The following is a 24,549-nucleotide window of genomic DNA, read 5'->3' on the forward strand; positions in this document are numbered from 1 at the left end:
GGTGTGTGTTTGTGCCCCTTTAGCCTGTGTCACAGGAGGCAGTCAGGATCAGGGTCAGGGTCTGGGTCAGGGTGAAGGCTGTGGTAGTGAGCAGCAGGCTGTGGTCTGGCTCACTCAGAGAGTGTGGAGTCTCAAAGCCTAAGTGATGGAGTGTCAGAGCTGGGGGTGGGGTGGGGGCAATGCCCACTCTCACTGCCCCTTAACTGAACCGAGGGTTCTGAGGCACACTGCAGCTCTGCCTACCCAGGAAGGAGTGGCATTGGAGGAGTGGGGGCTGTGGTCTGGGGTCTTTTTATTCTGCATGTGTTTGGGGAAGGGGATAGCAGGGAGGGGGAGTTTTTGATTCTGACAGCCATAGTTGATAGAGTTGTGGGCCCTAACCACACGGTAACATTTCCACCGACAGCTCACACTCTGCCCTCGTTTACCTTCACTTGTTTTTCATCTCGTTCTATATTTGTCCTCATCTGCTGAGACTCGAAGGCACAGGGAACAGTGAGGACACTGCAGAGAGATGACTGTCCCTCAGAGACTCCTCACAAACACTCACCTGAAACGGTGCTCCTCACACTGGGGGAGGGAGCGGTCCCCTTCTCACAACCTCATCATCCTCCAGCATCTCCACCACAGCTTCAAGGCACTGTCGGAGGGTCAGTGCTGAGGGAGGGGGCACTGTCGGAGGGTCAGTGCTGAGGGAGGGGGCACTGTCGGAGGGTCAGTGCTGAGGGAGTGGGCACTGTCAGAGGGTCAGTGCTGAGGTAGGGGGCACTGTCGGAGGGTCAGTGCTGAGGGAGCGGGCACTGTGGGAGGGTCAGTGCTGAGGGAGGGGGCACTGTCGGAGGGTCAGTGCTGAGGGAGGGGGCACTGTCGGAGGGTCAGTGCTGAGGGAGCGGGCACTTTTGGAGGGTCAGTGCTGAGGGAGTGGGCACTGTCGGAGGGTCAGTGCTGAGGGAGTGGGCACTGTCGGAGGGTCAGTGCTCAGGGAGTGCCGCACTGTCAGAGGGTCAGTGCTGAGGGAGCGTCGCACTGTCGGAGGGTCAGTGTTGAGGGAGTGCCGCACTGTCAGACGGTCAGTGCTGAGGGAGTGGGCACTGTGGGAGGGTCAGTGCTGAGGGAGTGGGCACTGTGGGAGGGTCAGTGCTGAGGGAGTGGGCACTGTGGGAGGGTCAGTGCTGAGGGAGCGGGCACTGTCGGAGGGTCAGTGCTGAGGGAGTGGGCACTGTCGGAGGGTCAGTGCTGAGGGAGTGGGCACTGTCGGAGGGTCAGTGCTGAGGGAGCGGGCACTTTTGGAGGGTCAGTGCTGAGGGAGTGGGCACTGTCGGAGGGTCAGTGCTGAGGGAGTGGGCACTGTCGGAGGGTCAGTGCTCAGGGAGTGCCGCACTGTCAGAGGGTCAGTGCTGAGGGAGTGGGCACTGTCGGAGGGTCAGTGCTGAGGGAGCGTCGCACTGTCGGAGGGTCAGTGTTGAGGGAGCGCCGCACTGTCAGACGGTCAGTGCTGAGGGAGTGGGCACTGTGGGAGGGTCAGTGCTGAGGGAGTGGGCACTGTGGGAGGGTCAGTGCTGAGGGAGTGGGCACTGTGGGAGGGTCAGTGCTGAGGGAGCGGGCACTGTCGGAGGGTCAGTGCTGAGGGAGCGGGCACTGTCGGAGGGTCAGTGCTGAGGGAGTGGGCACTGTCGGAGGGTCAGTGCTGAGGGAGCGGGCACTTTTGGAGGGTCAGTGCTGAGGGAGTGGGCACTGTCGGAGGGTCAGTGCAGAGGGAGTGGGCACTGTCGGAGGGTCAGTGCTCAGGGAGTGCCGCACTGTCAGAGGGTCAGTGCTGAGGGAGTGCCGCACTGTCAGTGGGTCAGTGCTGAGGGAGTGCCGCACTGTCGGAGGGGCAGTGCTGAGGGAGTGCCGCACTGTCGGAGGGGCAGTGCTAAGGGAGTGCCGCACTGTCGGAGGGTCAGTGCTGAGGTAGCGCCGCACTGTCGGAGGGTCAGTGCTGAGGTAGCGCCGCACTGTCAGAGGGTCAGTGCTGAGGGAGTGGGCACTGTCGGAGGGTCAGTGCTGAGGTAGCGCCGCACTGTCAGAGGGTCAGTGCTGAGGTAGCGCCGCACTGTCGGAGGGTCAGTGCTGAGGGAGTGGGTACTGTCGGAGGGTCAGTGCTGAGGGAGTGGGCACTGTCGGAGGGTCAGTGCTGAGGGAGCGCCGCACTGTCGGAGGGTCAGTGCTGAGGGAGCGCCGCACTGTCGGAGGGTCAGTGCTGAGGGAGCGGGCACTGTCGGAGGGTCAGTGCTGAGGTAGAGCCCTCACCTTTCGTGTCTGTGAGTGTGCAGCTACATTGCCTGGAGCTGGGGCTGTTTGTGGGGGAGTGAGCAGGCCAGTTTGACAGTGCAATGTTGCTTCCTGTGCCAGTTGAACAGTTTGGCTCTGGAGGAGGGTTCGATGTTCTTGACAGTGTGAACACAGAACCTGCCTGTGAAACAGCCGGCTGTGCTATAATAACAACAGCTCCACCGTCTGTATATATTGGCTGGGCTCTCTGGGAGGGAGAGTAATCAACAGCAAGACAGAGGTGTCGAGACACAGGCATGGACACAGAGTGGTTAGCACCGCGGCTTCATAGCACTAGGGGCTGGGATTTAACTCCACCCTCAGGTGACTGTCTGTGTGGTGTTTGTGCATTCTCCCTGTCTCTGTGTGGGTTTCCTCTGGCTGCTCCAGTTTCCTCCCACAGTCCAAAGATGTGTAGGTTGGGTGGATTGGCCATGGGAAACTGTCCAATAGTGTCCAGGGATGTGTAGGCTAGGTGGGTTACCCATAGGAAGTGCAGGGTTACTGGGAGAGGGTAGGTAGATGGTTCTGGGTGGGATGCTCTTCAGAGGGTTGGTATGGGCTCAATGGGCCGAAAGGCTTGCTTCCACACTGTCGGGATTCTATGAAAGAGACACAGACACAGACTGAATGAACAATTCTGGTCTCCTTCCTATCGGAAGGGTGTTGTGAAACTTGAAAGGGTTCAGAAAAGATTTACAAGGATGTTGCCAGGGTTGGAGGATCTGAGCTACAGGGAGAGGCTGAACAGGCTGGGGCTGTTTTCCCTGGAGTGTCGGAGGCTGACGGGTGACCTTATAGAGGTTTACAAAATTATGAGGGGCATGGATAGGATAAATAGACAAGGTCTTCTTCCCAAGATAGGGGAGACCAGAACTAGAGGTTTAAGGTGAGAGGTAAAAATTTTAAAAGGGAAGGTGATGTGTGTGTGTGTGGAATGAGCTGCCAGAGGATGTGGTAGAGGCTGGTACAATTGCAACATTTAAGAGGCATTTGGATGGGTATATGAATAGGAAGGGTTTGGAGGGATATGGGCCGGGTGCTGGCAGGTGGGACTAGATTGGGTTGGGATATCTGGGTCAGTATGGACGGGTTGGATCGAAGGGTCTGTTTCCATGCTGTACATCTCTGTGACTCTATGACAGAGAAGTAACTGTTAAAATGTTCCAGAAACTTGCAGATAACTTCAACAACAATGCACTGACCGAGCCAGAGCCTCCCCATGTCCCTCTCTGTCTGTCTCCTCCTCTGTCATCTCACCCCCTCCCCAACTCACCCCTCAGCCCTTTCCATCTGCTATGTCTCCCTCCCCACCTCCCCCTTACCTAGTCTTCCCCTCTTCCCTTCCGCTTTCTCACTCTTCCCCACCTCCCTCTCTCACACACACTCTCTCACATACTCTCTTTCTCTCTCTCCCTGGCAGGTTGTTCAGTCTAACATTGAAGAAGCTCCTGGTGTTGAAGGAATTGGACAAAGATCTGAGCTCCGTGGTCATTGGAGTCAAGCTGCAGGTGGGAGTGGCCCTGACGAGGCAAGGGGCTGTGTGGGTAGAAGGCTCACGGGGTGGGTGAGGTCGGCGATAGGGACCCCAACTCCCTCCATCTCTCTCTCTCTCTCTCTCTGTCTGTCTCTCTAGGGATAGGGATGGCAGGGGTGAGGGTCACTATGAGTCAGTCTCTCTCTCTCTCCCCCCCCCACCCCCGCATTCTGTCTGTCCCGCAAGAATTGGCGCTGGATTCACTGCTTTTTGTCATTTGTATAAATAATTTGGATGTGAATAATAAAGGTATAGTTAGTACATTTGCAGAGGACACTAAAATTGGAGGTGTAATGGACAGCAAAGAAGGTTACCTCAGTCCAATGGGGATCTTGATCAGATGGGTCAATGGGCCAAGGAGTGGCAGATGGAGTTTAATTTAGATAAATGCGAGGTGCTGCATTTTGGAAAGAAAAATCAGACCAGGACTTCCTCACTTACTGGTAAGGTCCTAGGGAGTGTTGTTGAACAACGAGACCTTGGAATGTTTTGAAAGTACAGTCACAGGTCGATAGGATAGTGAAGAAGGCGTTTGGTATGCTTTCCTTTATTGATCAGTGCACTGAATATCGGAGTTGGGAGGTCATGTTGTGGCTGTACAGGACATTGGTTAGGCCACTTTTGGAATTCTGCGTTCAGTTCTGGTCTCCTTCCTATCGGAAAGTTGTTGTGAAACTTGAAAGGGTTCAGAAAAGATTTACAAGGATGTTGCCAGGGTTGGAGGATCTGAGCTATAGGGAGAGGCTGAACAGGCTGGAGCTGTTTTAGAACATAGAACAATACAGTGCAGTACAGGCCCTTCAGCCCTCGATGTTATGCCGATCCATGCCCACCTAACCTATACTAGCCCACTATTCTCCATATGCCTATCCAATGCCCGTTTAAATGCCCATAAAGAGGGAGAGTCCACCACTGCTACTGGCAGGGCATTCCATGAACTCACGACTCGCTGAGTGAAGAACCTACCCCTAACATCTGTCCTATACCTACCCCCCCTTAATTTAAAGCTATGCTCCCTCGTAATAGCTGACTCCATACGTGGAAAAAGGTTCTCACTGTCAACCCTATCTAACCCCCTAATCATCTTGTACACCTCTATCAAGTCACCCCTAAACCTTCTTTTCTCCAATGAGAACAGCCCCAAGTGCCTCAGCCTTTCCTCATAGGATCTTCCTACCATACCAGGCAACATCCTGGTAAACCCCCTCTGCACCCGTTCCAGTGCCTCCACATCCTTCCTATAGTATGGCGACCAAAACTGCACACAATATTCCAGATGCAGCCGCACCAGAGTCTTATACAACTGCAACATGACCTCAGGACTCCGGAACTCAATTCCTCTACCAATAAAAGCCAGTACGCCATATGCCTTCTTCACCGCACTATTTACCTGGGTGGCAACTTTCAGAGATCTGTGTACATGGACACCAAGATCCCTCTGCTCATCCACACTACCAAGTATCCGACCATTAGCCCAGTAATCCATCTTTTTGTTACTCATACCAAAGTGAATCACCTCACACTTACCCACATTGAACTCCCTTTGCCACCTTTCTGCCCAGCTCTGCAGCTTATCTATATCCCGCTGTAACCTGACACATCCTTCCTCACTGTCAACAACTCCACCGACTTTCGTATCATCCGCAAACTTGCTCACCCAACCTTCTAACCCTTCCTCCAGGTCATTTATAAAAATGACAAACAGCAATGGTCCCAAAACAGATCCTTGTGAAACACCGCTAGTAACTGCACTCCAAGATGAACCTTTACCATCAACTACTACCCTCTGTCTTCTTCCAGCCAGCCAATTCCTAATCCAAACCTCCAACTCACCCTCAATGCCATACCTCTGTATTTTTTACAGTAGCCTACCATGGGGGACCTTATCAAACACCTTACTAAAATCCATATACACCACATCTACCGCTTTACCCTCATCCACCTCCTTAGTCACCTTCTCAAAGAATTCAATAAGGTTTGTGAGGCACGATCTGCCCTTCACAAAACCATGCTGACTATCCTTGATCACATTATTCCTATCCAGATGTTCATAAATCCTATCCCTTACAATTCTCTCTCAGACTTTGCCCACAACAGAAGTGAGACTCACCGGCCTATAGTTACTAGGGTTATCCCTACTCCCCTTCTTGAACAAGGGAACCACATTTGCTAGCCTCCAGTCCTCTGGCACTATTCCTGTAGACAACGAGGACATAAAAATCAATGCCAATGGCTCTGCAATCTCCTCCCTTGCTTCCCAGAGAATCCTAGGATAAATGCCATCAGGCCCAGGGGACTTATCTATTTTCACCCTTTCCAGAATTTCCAACTCCTCTTCCCTACATACCTCAAAGCCATCCATTCTAATTAATTGTGACTCAATATTCACATCGGCAACTATGTCCTGTTCCTGAGTGAATACTGACCAAAAGTATTCATTCAGTGTCTCCCCAATCTCTTCAGCCTCCACACACAACTTCCCACTACTATCCTTGACTGCACCTATTCCTACCCTAGTCATTCTTTTATTCCTGACATACCTATAGAAAGCCTTTGGGATTTCCCTAATCCTACCAACTAAGGACCTTTCATGTCCCCTCCTTGCTGCTCTTAGCTCTCTGTTCAGGTCCTTCCTGGCTACCTTATAACTCTCAATCGCCCCAATTGAACCTTCACGCCTCATCTTTACAAAGGCCGCCCTCTTCCCTTTAACAAGGGATTCCAATTCCTTATCAAACCACGGCTCCCTCACACGACCCTTTCCTCCCTGCCTGACAGGTACATACTTATCAAGGACAGTCAATAGTTGCTCCTTGAACAAGCTCCACATATCAATTGTGCCCTTGCCTTGAAGCCTACTTTTCCAAGCCACGCATCCTAAGTCGTGCCTCACCGCATCATAATTTCCCTGCCCCCAGCTATAACACTTGCCCTGCAATGCCCACTTATCCCTCTCCATCACTAGAGTAAAAGTCACCGAGTTGTGGTCACTGTCCCCAAAGTGCTCACCTACCTCCAGTTCTAACACCTGGCCTGGTTCGTTACCCAGAACCAAATCCAGTCTAGCCTCACCTCTTGTTGGCCTGTCTACATATTGTGTCAGGAAACCCTCCTGCACACATTGGACAAACACCAACCCATCTAACGTACTCGAGCTATAGCTTTCCCAGTCAATATCAGGAAAGTTAAAGTCCCCCATAACAACCACCCTATTACTTTCACTCTTCTCCTGAATCATCCTCGCAATCCTTTCTTCTACGTCTCTAGGACTATTAGGAGGCCTGTAGAAAACTCCTAACGGGGTGACCTCACCTTTCCTATTCCTAACCTCAGCCCAAAATACCTCAGATGGCGAGTCTTCATCCATCGTCCTTTCCACCGCTGTAATACTATCTTTGACAAGCAATGCCACACCTCCCCCTCTTTTACCCCCACCTCTGACCCTACTAAAACATCTAAACCCTGGAACCTGCAACAGCCAATCCTGTCCCTGTTCTACCCATGTCTCTGTAATAGCTACAACATCGAAATCCCAGGTACCAACCCATGCTGCAAGTTCACCTACCTTATTTCGTATACTTGCATTGAAGTATACACACTTCAAGCCACTTTCCTGTTTACAGGCACCCTCCTTTGAGATTGATGCCATGTTCCTAACCTCCCTATACTCCAGGTCCCACACCCTAAAGCTACACTCCAGGTTCCCATGCCCCTGCCATTAGTTTAAACCCCCCCCCCCCAAGAGCACTAGCAAACCTCCCCCCAAGGATACTGGTGCCCCTCAGGTTCAGGTGGAGACCATCCTGTTTATAGAGGTCCCACCTTCCCTGGAGTGTCAGAGGCTGAGGGGTAACCACATAGAGATTTATAAAATTATGAGGGGTATGGATAGAATAAACAAAGTTTTTTTTCCCCTGGGGTGGGGGAGTCCAGAACTAGAGGGCATAGGTTAGGGTGGGAGGGAAAAGATTCTTTCACCCAGAGGGTGGTACGTGTATGGAATGAGCTGCCAGAGGATGTGGTGGAGGCTGGTACAATGACAACATTGAAGAGGCATTTGGATGGGGATATGAATAGGAAGGATTTGGGGGGATATGGGCCGGGTGCTGGCAGGTGGGACTAGATTGGGTTGGGATATCTGGTTGGGCCAATGGATCTGTCTTTTTCTTTCTCTTCCCATCACCCCCCCCATCCCCAACACACACACACACACACACACACATCTCCCTCTCACACACTTGCTTTCATTCTCACACTCTCACTCTCTCACACTCTCTCTCTCACACTCCCTCTCTCTCTCACACTCCCTCTCTCTCTCACACTCCCTCTCTCTCTCACACTCCCTCTCTCACACACTCACACTCTCACTCTCTCACACTCACACTCTCACACTCTCACTCTCCCTCACTCTCCCTCACTCTCCCTCACTCTCACACTCCCTCACTCTCTCACACTCCCACACTCACTCTCACACTCCCTCTCTCTCTCACACACTACCTCTCTCTCACACTCCCTCTCTCTCTCACACTCTCTCTCACACTATCACACTATCACACTCTCACTCTCTCACACTCCCTCTCACACACTCTCTCTCACCCTCTCACACACTCTCTCTCACTCTCTCTCTCACACTCTCTCTCTCTCACCCTCCCTCTCTCTCTCTCTTTCTCTCTCTCTCTCTCACACACTCCCTCTCACACACTCTCTCTCACCCTCTCACCCTCCCTCCCTCTCTCTCTCTCTCTCTCTCTCACTCTCACTCTCACACACTCTCTCTCACTCTCTCTCTCACACACTCTCTCTCTCACACCCTCCCTCTCTCTCTCTCTCTCTCTCCCTCACACTCTCTCTCACCCTCCCTCCCTCTCTCTCTCTCTCTCTCCTTCACACTCTCTCTCTCACACCCTCATACCCTCTCTCTCACACACTCTCTCTCACCCTCCCTCTCTCTCTCTCTCTCCCTCTCACATTCTCTCTCTCACCCTCCCTCTCTCACACTCTCTGACTGTCTCTCTCACCCTCCCTCTCTCTCTCTCTCTCTCTCACACACTCCCTCTCTCTCTGTGTCCAGGGTTCGAAGCGGGTTCTTCGATCGAATGAGATCCCTCTCCCGACCGGGGGCCTCATGGAGACTGAGCTGCAACTCACCTTCTCGCTGCAGGTACTGACCCTATCCTGGGAAATCCCTCCTCTTCTTTAACCCCACCCCCTGAAAGACCATCCCCCCCAGGTAACCCCTCCCCAGGTAACCCCTCACCTGGTAACCCCACACCAGGTAACCCCTCCCCAGGTAACCCCTCCCCAGGTAACCCCACACCAGGTAACCCCTCCCCAGGTAACCCCTCACCTGGTAACCCCTCACCTGGTAACCCCTCCCCAGGTAACCCCTCACCTGGTAACCCCACACCAGGTAATCCCTCACCTGGTAATCCCTCACCTGGTAACCCCTCCCCAGGTAACCCCTCCCCAGGTAACCCCTCACCTGGTAACCCCTCCCCAGGTAACCCCTCACCTGGTAACCCCACACCAGGTAACCCCTCCCCTGGTAACCCCTCCCCTGGTAACCCCTCCCCAGGTAACCCCTCCCCAGGTAACCCCTCCCCAGGTAATCCTTCCCCAGGTAACCCTTCACCTGGTAACCCCTCCCCAGGTAACCCCTCCCCAGGTAACCCTTCCCCAGGTAACCCCTCACCTGGTCACCCCTCCCCAAGTAACCCGTCCCCTGGTAACCCCTCCCCAGGTAACCCCTCCCCAGGTAACCCCTCCCCAGGTAACCCCTCACCTGGTAACCCCTCCCCAGGTAACCCCTCACTTGGTAACCCCTCACCTGGTAACCCCTCCCCAGGTAACCCCTCCTCAGGTAACCCCTCACCTGGTCACCCCTCCCCAAGTAACCCGTCCCCTGGTAACCCCTCCCCAGGTAACCCCTCCCCAGGTAACCCCTCCCCAGGTAGCCCTTCCCCAGGTAACCCCTCACCTGGTAACCCCTCACCTGGTAACACCTCCCCAGGGTAACCCCTCCCCAGGTAACCCTTCCCCTGGTAACCCTTCCCCTGGTAACCCCTCCCCAGGTAACCCCTCACCTGGTAACCCCTCACCCCAGAAACCCCATCCTGATGCCCCTTCTCCCCAGTGGCAGAGGCAGTGAGTGTTGTGTGGTTGAGATTGGGGGTGGGGGTGGGGGGGGTGGGTTATGATAGAGTGGTGGGGGTCAAGGGGCTGGGGAGATTGATGTGGTGAGGGAGGGGGCTGACAGGGTACCCATGATGCTGTCTACCTGCTGTCCATTGTTCCTGTTTGTCCCCCTCGTTCCCCCTCTCGGGATAGTACCCCCACTTCCTGAAGAGAGATGCCAACCAGCTGCAGATTGTCCTACAGCGGAGGAAGCGTTACAAGAACAGGACCATCCTCGGCTACAAGACCCTCGCTGTCGGCCTCCTCAACATGGCAGAGGTGAGGGCAGCACCAATCCCCCTCCCCTGCTCACTCACACCCTCACCCTCCCCTCACTCACACCCTCACCCTCCCCTCACTCACACCCTCACCCTGCTCACTCACACCCTCACCCTCCCCTCACTCACACCCTCACCCTCCCCTCACTCACACCCTCACCCTGCTCACTCACACCCTCACCCTCCCCTCACTCACACCCTCACCCTGCTCACTCACACCCTCACCCTCCCCTCACTCACACCCTCACCCTCACCCTCCCCTCACTCACACCCTCACACTCACCCTCCCCTCACTCACACCCTCACCCTCCCCTCACTCACACCCTCACCCTCCCCTCACTCACACCCTCACCCTGCTCACTCACACCCTCACCCTCCCCTCACTCACACCCTCACCCTGCTCACTCACACCCTCACCCTCCCCTCACTCACACCCTCACCCTCACCCTCCCCTCACTCACACCCTCACCCTCCCCTCACTCACACCCTCACCCTGACCCTCCCCTCACTCACACCCTCACTCACACCCTCCCCCTGCTCACTCACACCCTCACTCACACCCTCACTCACACCCTCACCCTCCCCTCACTCACACCCTCACTCACACCCTCCCCCTGCTCACTCACACCCTCACCCTCCCCTCACTCACACCCTCACCCTCCCCTCACTCACACCCTCACTCACACCCTCCCCCTGCTCACTCACACCCTCACTCACACCCTCACTCACACCCTCACCCTCCCCTCACTCACACCCTCACTCTCACCCTCCCCCTGCTCACTCACACCCTCACCCTCCCCTCACTCACACCCTCACCCTCCCCTCACTCACACCCTCACTCACACCCTCCCCCTGCTCACTCACACCCTCACTCACACCCTCCCCCTGCTCACTCACACCCTCACCCTCCCCCTCACTCACACCCTCCCCCTGCTCACTCACACCCTCCCCCTGCTCACTCACACCCTCACCCTCCCCTCACTCACACCCTCCCCCTGCTCACTCACACCCTCACCCTCCCCTCACTCACACCCTCACCCTCCCCTCACTCACACCCTCACTCACACCCTCACCCTCCCCTCACTCACACCCTCACCCTCCCCTCACTCACACCCTCACCCTTACCCTCACTCACACACCCTCACTCACACCCTCACCCTCCCCTCACTCACACCCTCACCCTTACCCTCACTCACACCCTCACTCACACCCTCCCCCTGCTCACTCACACCCTCACCCTCACCCTCCCCTCACTCACACCCTCCCCCTGCTCACTCACACCCTCACCCTCCCCTCACTCACACCCTCCCCCTGCTCACTCACACCCTCACCCTCCCCTCACTCACACCCTCACCCTCCCCTCACTCACACCCTCACCCTTACCCTCACTCACACCCTCACTCACACCCTCACTCACACCCTCACTCACACCCTCCCCCTGCTCACTCACACCCTCACCCACACCCTCACTCACACCCTCACCCTGACCCTCCCCTCACTCACACCCTCACCCTGCTCACTCACACCCTCACTCACACCCTCACCCTCCCATCACTCACACCCTCACCCTGACCCTCCCCTCACTCACACCCTCACCCTGCTCACTCACACCCTCACTCACACCCTCCCCCTGCTCACTCACACCCTCACTCACACCCTCACCCTCCCCTCACTCACACCCTCACCCTTACCCTCACTCACACCCTCACTCACACCCTCACTCACACCCTCACTCACACCCTCCCCCTGCTCACTCACACCCTCACCCTCCCCTCACTCACACCCTCACCCTCTCCCTCACTCACACCCTCCCCCTGCTCACTCACACCCTCACCCTCCCCCTCACTCACACCCTCCCCCTGCTCACTCACACCCTCACCCTCCCCCTCACTCACACCCTCACCCTCCCCCTCACTCACACCCTCACTCACACCCTCACTCACACCCTCCCCCTGCTCACTCACACCCTCCCCCTGCTCACTCACACCCTCCCCCTGCTCACTCACACCCTCCCCCTCACTCACACCCTCCCCCTGCTCACTCACACCCTCACCCTCACCCTCCCCTCACTCACACCCTCACCCTGCTCACTCACACCCTCACTCACACCCTCACTCACACCCTCCCCCTGCTCACTCACACCCTCCCCCTGCTCACTCACACCCTCACCCTGACCCTCCCCTCATTCACACCCTCCCCCTGCTCACCCTCACCCTCCCCCTGCTCACTCACACCCTCACCCTCCCCTCACTCACACCCTGACCCTCCCCTCATTCACACCCTCCCCCTGCTCACTCACACCCTCCCCCTGCTCACTCACACCCTCACCCTCCCCTCACTCACAGCCTCACCCTCCCCTCACTCACACCCTCCCCCTGCTCACTCACACCCTCACCCTCCCCTCACTCACACCCTCACTCACACCCTCCCCCTGCTCACTCACACCCTCACTCACACCCTCCCCCTGCTCACTCACACCCTCACTCACACCCTCACTCACACTCTCACCCTCCCCCTGCTCACTCACACCCTCACCCTCCCCCTGCTCACTCACACCCTCACCCTCCCCCTCACTCACACCCTCCCCCTGCTCACTCACACCCTCACCCTCCCCCTCACTCACACCCTCCCCCTCACTCACACCCTCACCCTGACCCTCACTCACACCCTCACCCTGCTCACTCACACCCTCCCCCTGCTCACTCACACCCTCACCCTCACCCTCCCCTCACTCACACCCTCACCCTGACCCTCACCTCACTCACACCCTCACCCTCCCCTCACTCACACCCTCACCCTCCCCTCACTCACACCCTCCCCCTGCTCACTCACACCCTCCCCCTGCTCACTCACACCCTCACCCTCCCCTCACTCACACCCTCACCCTCACCCTCCCCTCACTCACACCCTCCCCCTGCTCACTGACACCCTCACCCTCCCCTCACTCACACCCTCACCCTCACCCTCCCCTCACTCACACCCTCACCCTGCTCACTCACACCCTCACTCACACCCTCACTCACACCCTCACTCACACCCTCACCCTCCCCTCACTCACACCCTCACCCTCCCCTCACTCACACCCTCACTCACACCCTCACTCACACCCTCACCCTCCCCTCACTCACACCCTCCCCCTGCTCACTCACACCCTCCCCCTGCTCACTCACACCCTCACCCTCCCCCTGCTCACTCACACCCTCCCCCTGCTCACTCACACCCTCCCCCTCCCCCTGCTCACTCACACCCTCACCCTGACCCTCCCCTCGCTCACACCCTCACTCACACCCTCACCCTCCCCTCACTCACACCCTCACTCACACCCTCACTCTCCCCTCACTCTCCCCTCACTCACACCCTCACTCACACCCTCACTCACACCCTCACTCACACCCTCCCCCTGCTCACTCACACCCTCCCCCTGCTCACTCACACCCTCACCCTCCCCTCACTCACACCCTCACCCTCACCCTCCCCTCACTCACACCCTCACCCTGACCCTCCCCTCACTCACACCCTCACTCACACCCTCACCCTCCCCTCACTCACACCCTCACCCTCCCCTCACTCACACCCTCACCCTCACCCTCACTCACACCCTCCCCCTGCTCACTCACACCCTCACTCACACCCTCACCCTCCCCTCACTCACACCCTCACCCTGACCCTCCCCTCACTCACACCCTCACTCACACCCTCACCCTCCCCTCACTCACACCCTCACTCATACCCTCACCCTCCCCTCACTCACACCCTCACCCTCCCCTCACTCACACACTCCCCCTCCTCACTCACACCCTCACCCTCCCCTCACTCACACCCTCACCCTCCCCTCACTCACACCCTCACCCTCCCCTCACTCACACCCTCACCCTCCCCTCACTCACACACTCACCCTCCCCTCACTCGCACCCTCACTCACACCCTCACCCTCCCCTCACTCACACCCTCACCCTCCCCTCACTCACACCCTCACCCTCCCCTCACTCGCACCCTCACTCACACCCTCACCCTCCCCTCACTCACACCCTCACCCTCCCCTCACTCACACCCTCACCCTCCCCTCACTCACACCCTCACCCTCCCCTCACTCACACACTCACCCTCCCCTCACTCGCACCCTCACTCACACCCTCACCCTCCCCTCACTCACACACTCACCCTCCCCTCACTCGCACCCTCACTCACACCCTCACCCTCCTCACTCACACCCTCACCCTCCCCTCACTCACACCCTCACCCTCCCCTCACTCACACCCTCACCCTCCCCTCACTCACACCCTCACCCTCCCCTCACTCACACCCTCACCCTCCCCTCACACACACCCTCCCCCTCCCCTCACTCACACCCTCACCCTCACCCTCCCCTCACTCACACCCTCCCCCTGCTCACTCACACCCTCACCCTCCCCTCACACACACCCTCACCCTCACCCTCCCCTCACTCACACACACTCACCCTCCCCTCACTCACACACTGACCCTCCCATCACTCACACCCTCACCCTCACCCTCCCCTCACTCACACCCTCACCCTGCTCACTCACACCCTCACTCACACCCTCCCCCTGCTCACTCACACCCTCCCCCTGCTCACTCACACCCTCACCCTCCCCTCACTCACACCCTGACCCTCCCCCTGCTCACTCACACCCTCACCCTCCCCCTCACTCACACCCTCCCCCTGCTCACTCACACCCTCCCCCTGCTCACTCACACCCTCCCCCTGCTCACTCACACCCTCACCCTCCCCTCACTCACACCCTCACCCTCACCCTCCCCTCACTCACACCCTCACCCTCACCCTCCCCTCACTCACACCCTCACCCACACCCTCACTCACACCCTCACCCTCACCCTCCCCTCACTCACACCCTCACCCTGCTCACTCACACCCTCACTCACACCCTCACCCTGCTCACTCACACCCTCACTCACACCCTCACTCACACCCTCACCCTCCCCTCACTCACACCCTCACCCTCCCCTCACTCACACCCTCACTCACACCCTCACTCACACCCTCACTCACACCCTCACCCTCCCCTCACTCACACCCTCCCCCTGCTCACTCACACCCTCCCCCTGCTCACTCACACCCTCACCCTCCCCCTCACTCACACCCTCCCCCTCCCCCTGCTCACTCACACCCTCCCCCTCCCCCTGCTCACTCACACCCTCACCCTGACCCTCCCCTCGCTCACACCCTCACTCACACCCTCACCCTCCCCTCACTCACACCCTCACTCACACCCTCACTCTCCCCTCACTCTCCCCTCACTCACACCCTCACTCACACCCTCACTCACACCCTCCCCCTGCTCACTCACACCCTCACCCTCCCCTCACTCACACCCTCACCCTCCCCTCACTCACACCCTCACCCTCCTCACTCACACCCTCACCCTCCCCTCACTCACACCCTCACTCTCCCCTCACTCTCCCCTCACTCACACCCTCACTCACACCCTCACTCACACCCTCCCCCTGCTCACTCACACCCTCACTCACACCCTCACCCTCCCCTCACTCACACCCTCACCCTCCCCTCACTCGCACCCTCACTCACACCCTCACCCTCCCCTCACTCACACACTCCCCCTCCTCACTCACACCCTCACCCTCCCCTCACTCACACCCTCACCCTCCCCTCACTCACACCCTCACCCTCCCCTCACTCACACCCTCACCCTCCTCACTCACACCCTCACCCTCCCCTCACTCACACCCTCACCCTCCCCTCACTCACACCCTCACCCTCCCCTCACTCACACCCTCACCCTCCCCTCACTCACACCCTCACCCTCCCCTCACACACACCCTCCCCCTCCCCTCACTCATACCCTCACCCTCACCCTCCCCTCACTCACACCCTCCCCCTGCTCACTCACACCCTCACCCTCCCCTCACACACACCCTCACCCTCACCCTCCCCTCACTCACACACACTCACCCTCCCCTCACTCACACACTGACCCTCCCATCACTCACACCCTCACCCTCACCCTCCCCTCAATCACACCCTCACCCTCACCCTCCCCTCACTCACACCCTCACCCTCCCCTCACTCACACCCTCACCCTCCCCTCACTCACACCCTCACCCTCCCCTCACTCACACCCTCACCCTCCCCTCACTCACACCCTCACCCTCCCCCTCCTCACTCACACCCTCACCCTCCCCTCACTCACACCCTCACCCTCCCCCTCCTCACTCACACCCTCCCCCTCCTCACTCACACCCTCACCCTCCCATCACTCACACCCTCCCCCTGCTCACTCACACCCTCACCCTCCACTCACTCTCACCTTAACCCTCACACTCCCCTCACTCACACCCTCACCCTCCCCTCACTCACACCCTCCCCTGCTCACTCACACCCTCACCCTCCCCTCACTCACACCCTCACCCTCCCCTCACTCACACCCTCACCCTCCCCTCACTCACACCCTCCCCCTGCTCACTCACACCCTCACCCTCCCCTCACACACACCCTCACCCTCCCCCTGCTCACTCACACACTCACCCTGCCCTCACTCACACCCTCACCCTCCCCTCACTCACACCCTCCCCCTCCCATCACTCACACACTCACCCTCCCCTCACTCACACCCTCCCCCTGCTCACTCACACCCTCACCCTCCCCTCACACACACCCTCACCCTCACCCTCCCCTCACTCACACACACTCACCCTCCCCTCACTCACACACTGACCCTCCCATCACTCACACCCTCACCCTCACCCTCCCCTCACTCACACCCTCACCCTGCTCACTCACACCCTCACCCTGCCCTCACTCACACCCTCACCCTCCCCTCACTCACACCCTCACCCTCACCCTCCCCTCACTCACACCCTCACCCTCCCCTCACTCACACCCTCACCCTCACCCTCACCCTCCCCTCACTCACACCCTCACCCTCCTCACTCACACCCTCACCCTACCCTCACTCACACCCTCACCCTCCTCACTCACACCCTCACCCTCCCATCACACACACCCTCACCCTCCCATCACTCTCAACCTCCCCCTGCTCACTCACACCCTCACCCTCCACTCACTCTCACCTTAACCCTCACCCTCCCCTCACTCACACCCTCACCCTCCCCTCACTCACACCCTCCCCCTGCTCACTCACACCCTCACCCTCCCCTCACACACACCCTCCCCCTGCTCACTCACACCCTCACCCTCCCCTCACACACACCCTCACCCTCCCCTCACTCACACCCTCACCCTCCCCCTGCTCACTCACACCCTCACCCTCCACTCACTCACACCTTAACCCTCACACTCCCCTCACTCACACACTGACCCTCCCCTCATTCACACCCTCCCCCTGCTCACTCACACCCTCCCCCTGCTCACACCCTCACCCTCCCCTCACACACACCCTCACCCTCCACCTGCTCACTCACACACTCACCCTGCCCTCACTCACACCCTCACCCTCCCCTCACACACACCCTCCCCCTCCCCTCACACACACCCTCCCCCTCCCCTCACTCACACACTCACCCTGCCCTCACTCACACCCTCACCCTCCCCTCACTCACACCCTCACCCTCCCCTCACTCACACCCTCACCCTCCCCTCACTCACACCCTCACCCTACCCTCACTCACACCCTCACCCTCCCCTCACTCACACCCTCACCCTCCCCTCACTCACACCCTCACCCTACCCTCACTCACACCCTCACCCTCCCCTCACTCACAGCCTCCCCCTGCTCACTCACACCCTCACCCTCCCCTCACACACACCCTCACCCTCCCCCTGCTCACTCACACCCTCACCCTCCACTCACTCACACCTTAACCCTCACACTCCCCTCACTCACACACTGACCCTCCCCTCACTAACACCCTCCCCCTGCTCACTCACACCCTCACCCTCCCCTCACACACACCCTCACCCTCCCCCTGCTCACTCACACACTCACCCTCCCCTCACACACACCCTCACCCTCCCCCTGCTCACTCACACCCTCACCCTCCCCCTCACTCACACCCTCACCCTCCCCCTGCTCACTCACACCCTCCCCCTCCCCCTGCTCACTCACACCCTCACCCTGACCCTCCCCTCGCTCACACCCTCACTCACACCCTCACCCTCCCCTCACTCACACCCTCACTCACACCCTCACTCTCCCCTCACTCTCCCCTCACTCACACCCTCACTCACACCCTCACTCACACCCTCCCCCTGCTCACTCACACCCTCACCCTCCCCTCACTCACACCCTCACCCTCACCCTCCCCTCACTCACACCCTCCCCCTGCTCACTCACACCCTCACCCTCCCCTCACTCACACCCTCACTCACACCCTCACCCTCCCCTCACTCGCACCCTCACTCACACCCTCACCCTCCCCTCACTCACACACTCCCCCTCCTCACTCACACCCTCACCCTCCCCTCACTCACACCCTCACCCTCCCCTCACTCACACCCTCACCCTCCCCTCACTCACACCCTCACCCTCCTCACTCACACCCTCACCCTCCCCTCACTCACACCCTCACCCTCCCCTCACTCACACCCTCACCCTCCCCTCACTCACACCCTCACCCTCCCCTCACTCACACCCTCACCCTCCCCTCACACACACCCTCACCCTCCCCTCACACACACCCTCCCCCTCCCCTCACTCATACCCTCACCCTCACCCTCCCCTCACTCACACCCTCACCCTCCCCTCACACACACCCTCACCCTCACCCTCCCCTCACTCACACACACTCACCCTCCCCTCACTCACACACTGACCCTCCCATCACTCACACCCTCACCCTCACCCTCCCCTCAATCACACCCTCACCCTCACCCTCACCTCACTCACACCCTCACCCTCCCCTCACTCACACCCTCACCCTCCCCTCACTCACACCCTCACCCTCCCCTCACTCACACCCTCACCCTCCCCCTCCTCACTCACACCCTCACCCTCCCCTCACTCACACCCTCACCCTCCCCCTCCTCACTCACACCCTCCCCCTCCTCACTCACACCCTCACCCTCCCATCACTCACACCCTCCCCCTGCTCACTCACACCCTCACCCTCCACTCACTCTCACCTTAACCCTCACACTCCCCTCACTCACACCCTCACCCTCCCCTCACTCACACCCTCACCCTACCCTCACTCACACCCTCACCCTCCCCTCACTCACACCCTCCCCCTGCTCACTCACACCTTCACCCTCCACTCACTCACACCTTAACCCTCACACTCCCCTCACTCACACCCTCATCCTCCCCTCACTCACACACTGACCCTCCCATCACTCACACACTCACCCTCCCCTCACTCACACCCTCCCCCTGCTCACTCACACCCTCACCCTCCCCTCACACACACCCTCACCCTCCCCCTGCTCACTCACACACTCACCCTGCCCTCACTCACACCCTCACCCTCCCCTCACTCACACCCTCCCCCTCCCCTCACTCACACCCTCACCCTCACCCACCCCTCACTCACACCCTCCCCCTGCTCACTCACACCCTCACCCTCCCCTCACACACACCCTCACCCTCACCCTCCCCTCACTCACACACACTCACCCTCCCCTCACTCACACACTGACCCTCCCATCACTCACACCCTCACCCTCACCCTCCCCTCACTCACACCCTCACCCTGCTCACTCACACCCTCACCCTGCCCTCACTCACACCCTCACCCTCCCCTCACTCACACCCTCACCCTCACCCTCCCCTCACTCACACCCTCACCCTCCCCTCACTCACACCCTCACCCTCACCCTCACCCTCCCCTCACTCACACCCTCACCCTCCTCACTCACACCCTCACCCTACCCTCACTCACACCCTCACCCTCCTCACTCACACCCTCACCCTCCCATCACACACACCCTCACCCTCCCATCACTCTCAACCTCCCCCTGCTCACTCACACCCTCACCCTCCACTCACTCTCACCTTAACCCTCACCCTCCCCTCACTCACACCCTCACCCTCCCCTCACTCACACCCTCCCCCTGCTCACTCACACCCTCACCCTCCCCTCACACACACCCTCCCCCTGCTCACTCACACCCTCACCCTCCCCTCACACACACCCTCACCCTCCCCTCACTCACACCCTCACCCTCCCCCTGCTCACTCACACCCTCACCCTCCACTCACTCACACCTTAACCCTCACACTCCCCTCACTCACACACTGACCCTCCCCTCACTCACACCCTCCCCCTGCTCACTCACACCCTCACCCTCCCCTCACACACACCCTCACCCTCCCCCTGCTCACTCACACACTCACCCTGCCCTCACTCACACCCTCACCCTCCCCTCACACACACCCTCCCCCTCCCCTCACACACACCCTCCCCCTCCCCTCACACACACCCTCCCCCTCCCCTCACTCACACACTCACCCTGCCCTCACTCACACCCTCACCCTCCCCTCACTCACACCCTCACCCTCCCCTCACTCACACCCTCACCCTCCCCTCACTCACACCCTCACCCTCCCCTCACTCACACCCTCACCCTCCCCTCACTCACACCCTCACCCTACCCTCACTCACACCCTCACCCTCCCCTCACTCACAGCCTCCCCCTGCTCACTCACACCCTCACCCTCCCCTCACACACACCCTCACCCTCCCCCTGCTCACTCACACCCTCACCCTCCACTCACTCACACCTTAACCCTCACACTCCCCTCACTCACACACTGACCCTCCCCTCACTCACACCCTCCCCCTGCTCACTCACACCCTCACCCTCCCCTCACACACACCCTCACCCTCCCCCTGCTCACTCACACACTCACCCTGCCCTCACTCACACCCTCCCCCTCCCCTCACTCACACCCTCCCCCTCCCCTCACACACACCCTCCCCCTCCCCTCACACACACCCTCCCCCTCCCCTCACACACACCCTCACCCTCCCCTCACTCACACCCTCACCCTCCCCTCACTCACACCCTCACCCTCCCCTCACACACCCTCCCCCTGCTCACTCACACCCTCACCCTCCCCTCACTCACACCCTCCCCCTCCCCTCACTCACACCCTCCCCCTGCTCACTCACACCCTCCCCCTGCTCACTCACACCCTCACCCTCCCCTCACTCACACCCTCCCCCTGCTCACTCACACCCTCCCCCTGCTCACTCACACCCTCACCCTCCCCTCACTCACACCCTCCCCCTGCTCACTCACACCCTCACCCTCCCCTCACTCACACCCTCACCCTACCCTCACACACACCCTCCCCCTCCCCTCACACACACCCTCCCCCTCCCCTCACTCACACACTCACCCTGCCCTCACTCACACCCTCACCCTCCCCTCACTCACACCCTCACCCTCCCCTCACTCACACCCTCACCCTCCCCTCACTCACACCCTCACCCTACCCTCACTCACACCCTCACCCTCCCCTCACTCACACCCTCACCCTCCCCTCACTCACACCCTCACCCTACCCTCACTCACACCCTCACCCTCCCCTCACTCACAGCCTCCCCCTGCTCACTCACACCCTCACCCTCCCCTCACACACACCCTCACCCTCCCCCTGCTCACTCACACCCTCCCCCTCCCCTCACTCACACCCTCCCCCTCCCCTCACACACACCCTCCCCCTCCCCTCACACACACCCTCCCCCTCCCCTCACGCACACCCTCCCCCTCCCCTCACTCACACCCTCACCCTCCCCTCACTCACACCCTCACCCTCCCCTCACTCACACCCTCACCCTCCCCTCACTCACACCCTCACCCTCCCCTCACTCACACCCTCACCCTCCCCTCACTCACACCCTCACCCTCCCCTCACTCACACCCTCACCCTCCCCTCACACACCCTCCCCCTGCTCACTCACACCCTCCCCCTCCCCTCACTCACACCCTCCCCCTGCTCACTCACACCCTCCCCCTGCTCACTCACACCCTCACCCTCCCCTCACTCACACCCTCCCCCTGCTCACTCACACCCTCCCCCTGCTCACTCACACCCTCACCCTCCCCTCACTCACACCCTCCCCCTGCTCACTCACACCCTCCCCCTCCCCTCACTCACACCCTCCCCCTCCCCTCACACACACCCTCACCCTCCCCTCACTCACACCCTCACCCTCCCCTCACTCACACCCTCACCCTCCCCTCACTCACACCCTCACCCTCCCCTCACTCACACCCTCACCCTCCCCTCACTCGCACCCTCACTCACACCCTCACCCTCCCCTCACTCACACACTCACCCTCCCCTCACTCGCACCCTCACTCACACCCTCACCCTCCTCACTCACACCCTCACCCTCCCCTCACTCACACCCTCACCCTCCCCTCACTCACACCCTCACCCTCCCCTCACTCACACCCTCCCCCTCCCCTCACTCACACCCTCACCCTCACCCTCCCCTCACTCACACCCTCCCCCTGCTCACTGACACCCTCACCCTCCCCTCACACACACCCTGACCCTCACCCTCCCCTCACTCACACACACTCACCCTCCCCTCACTCACACACTGACCCTCCCATCACTCACACACTGACCCTCCCATCACTCACACCCTCACCCTCACCCTCCCCTCACTCACACCCTCACCCTGCTCACTCACACCCTCACCCAGCCCTCACTCACACCCTCCCCCTGCTCACTCACACCCTCCCCCTGCTCACTCACACCCTCACCCTCCCCTCACTCACACCCTGACCCTCCCCCTGCTCACTCACACCCTCCCCCTGCTCACTCACACCCTCACCCTCACCCTCACTCACACCCTCACCCTCCCCCTCACTCACACCCTCCCCCTGCTCACTCACACCCTCCCCCTGCTCACTCACACCCTAACCCTCCCCTCACTCACACCCTCACCCTCACCCTCCCCTCACTCACACCCTCACCCTCACCCTCCCCTCACTCACACCCTCACCCACACCCTCACTCACACCCTCACCCTCACCCTCCCCTCACTCACATCCTCACCCTGCTCACTCACACCCTCACTCACACCCTCACTCACACCCTCACTCACACCCTCACTCACACCCTCACCCTCCCCTCACTCACACCCTCACTCACACCCTCACTCACACCCTCACCCTCCCCTCACTCACACCCTCCCCCTGCTCACTCACACCCTCCCCCTGCTCACTCACACCCTCCCCCTCACTCACACCCTCACCCTCCCCCTCACTCACACCCTCACCCTCCCCCTGCTCACTCACACCCCCCCCTCCCCCTGCTCACTCACACCCTCCCCCTCCCCCTGCTCACTCACACCCTCACCCTGACCCTCCCCTCGCTCACACCCTCACTCACACCCTCACCCTCCCCTCACTCACACCCTCACTCACACCCTCACTCTCCCCTCACTCTCCCCTCACTCACACCCTCACTCACACCCTCACTCACACCCTCCCCCTGCTCACTCACACCCTCCCCCTGCTCACTCACACCCTCACCCTCCCCTCACTCACACCCTCACCCTCACCCTCCCCTCACTCACACCCTCCCCCTGCTCACTCACACCCTCACTCACACCCTCACCCTCCCCTCACTCACACCCTCACCCTGACCCTCCCCTCACTCACACCCTCACTCACACCCTCACCCTCCCCTCACTCACACCCTCACTCACACCCTCACCCTCCCCTCACTCACACCCTCACCCTGACCCTCCCCTCACTCACACCCTCACTCACACCCTCACCCTCCCCTCACTCGCACCCTCACTCACACCCTCACCCTCCCCTCACTCACACACTCCCCCTCCTCACTCACACCCTCACCCTCCCCTCACTCACACCCTCACCCTCCCCTCACTCACACCCTCACCCTCCCCTCACTCACACCCTCACCCTCCTCACTCACACCCTCACCCTCCCCTCACTCACACCCTCACCCTCCCCTCACTCACACCCTCACCCTCCCCTCACTCACACCCTCTCCCTCCCCTCACACACACCCTCACCCTCCCCTCACTCACACCCTCACCCTCCCCTCACTCACACCCTCACCCTCCCCTCACTCACACCCTCACCCTCCCCTCACTCACACCCTCACCCTCCCCTCACTCACACCCTCCCCCTGCTCACACACACCCTCCCCCTCCCCTCACTCACACCCTCACCCTCACCCTCCCCTCACTCACACCCTCCCCCTGCTCACTGACACCCTCACCCTCCCCTCACACACACCCTGACCCTCACCCTCCCCTCACTCACACACACTCACCCTCCCCTCACTCACACACTGA

The 24,549-nt window shown here is 59.9% G+C and overlaps 1 protein-coding gene across 1 annotated transcript in view; it reads left to right on the plus strand.

The window, feature by feature from the left end:
* The window catches only part of LOC140457192 (phosphofurin acidic cluster sorting protein 1-like), a 48,780-nt gene that overhangs the window by 5,217 nt on the left and 19,014 nt on the right, over window positions 1-24,549 (plus strand). The window contains exons 2-4 of the mRNA XM_072551253.1: window positions 3,737-3,824; window positions 8,922-9,011; window positions 10,178-10,303. Of these exons, the coding sequence (XP_072407354.1) occupies window positions 3,737-3,824; window positions 8,922-9,011; window positions 10,178-10,303 (304 nt within the window). The remainder of the gene's footprint in view (window positions 1-3,736; window positions 3,825-8,921; window positions 9,012-10,177; window positions 10,304-24,549) is intronic.

The sequence above is a fragment of the Chiloscyllium punctatum genome, chromosome 31, assembly GCF_047496795.1.
Source record: "Chiloscyllium punctatum isolate Juve2018m chromosome 31, sChiPun1.3, whole genome shotgun sequence".
In the NCBI taxonomy this organism is placed as follows: Eukaryota; Metazoa; Chordata; class Chondrichthyes; order Orectolobiformes; family Hemiscylliidae; genus Chiloscyllium; species Chiloscyllium punctatum.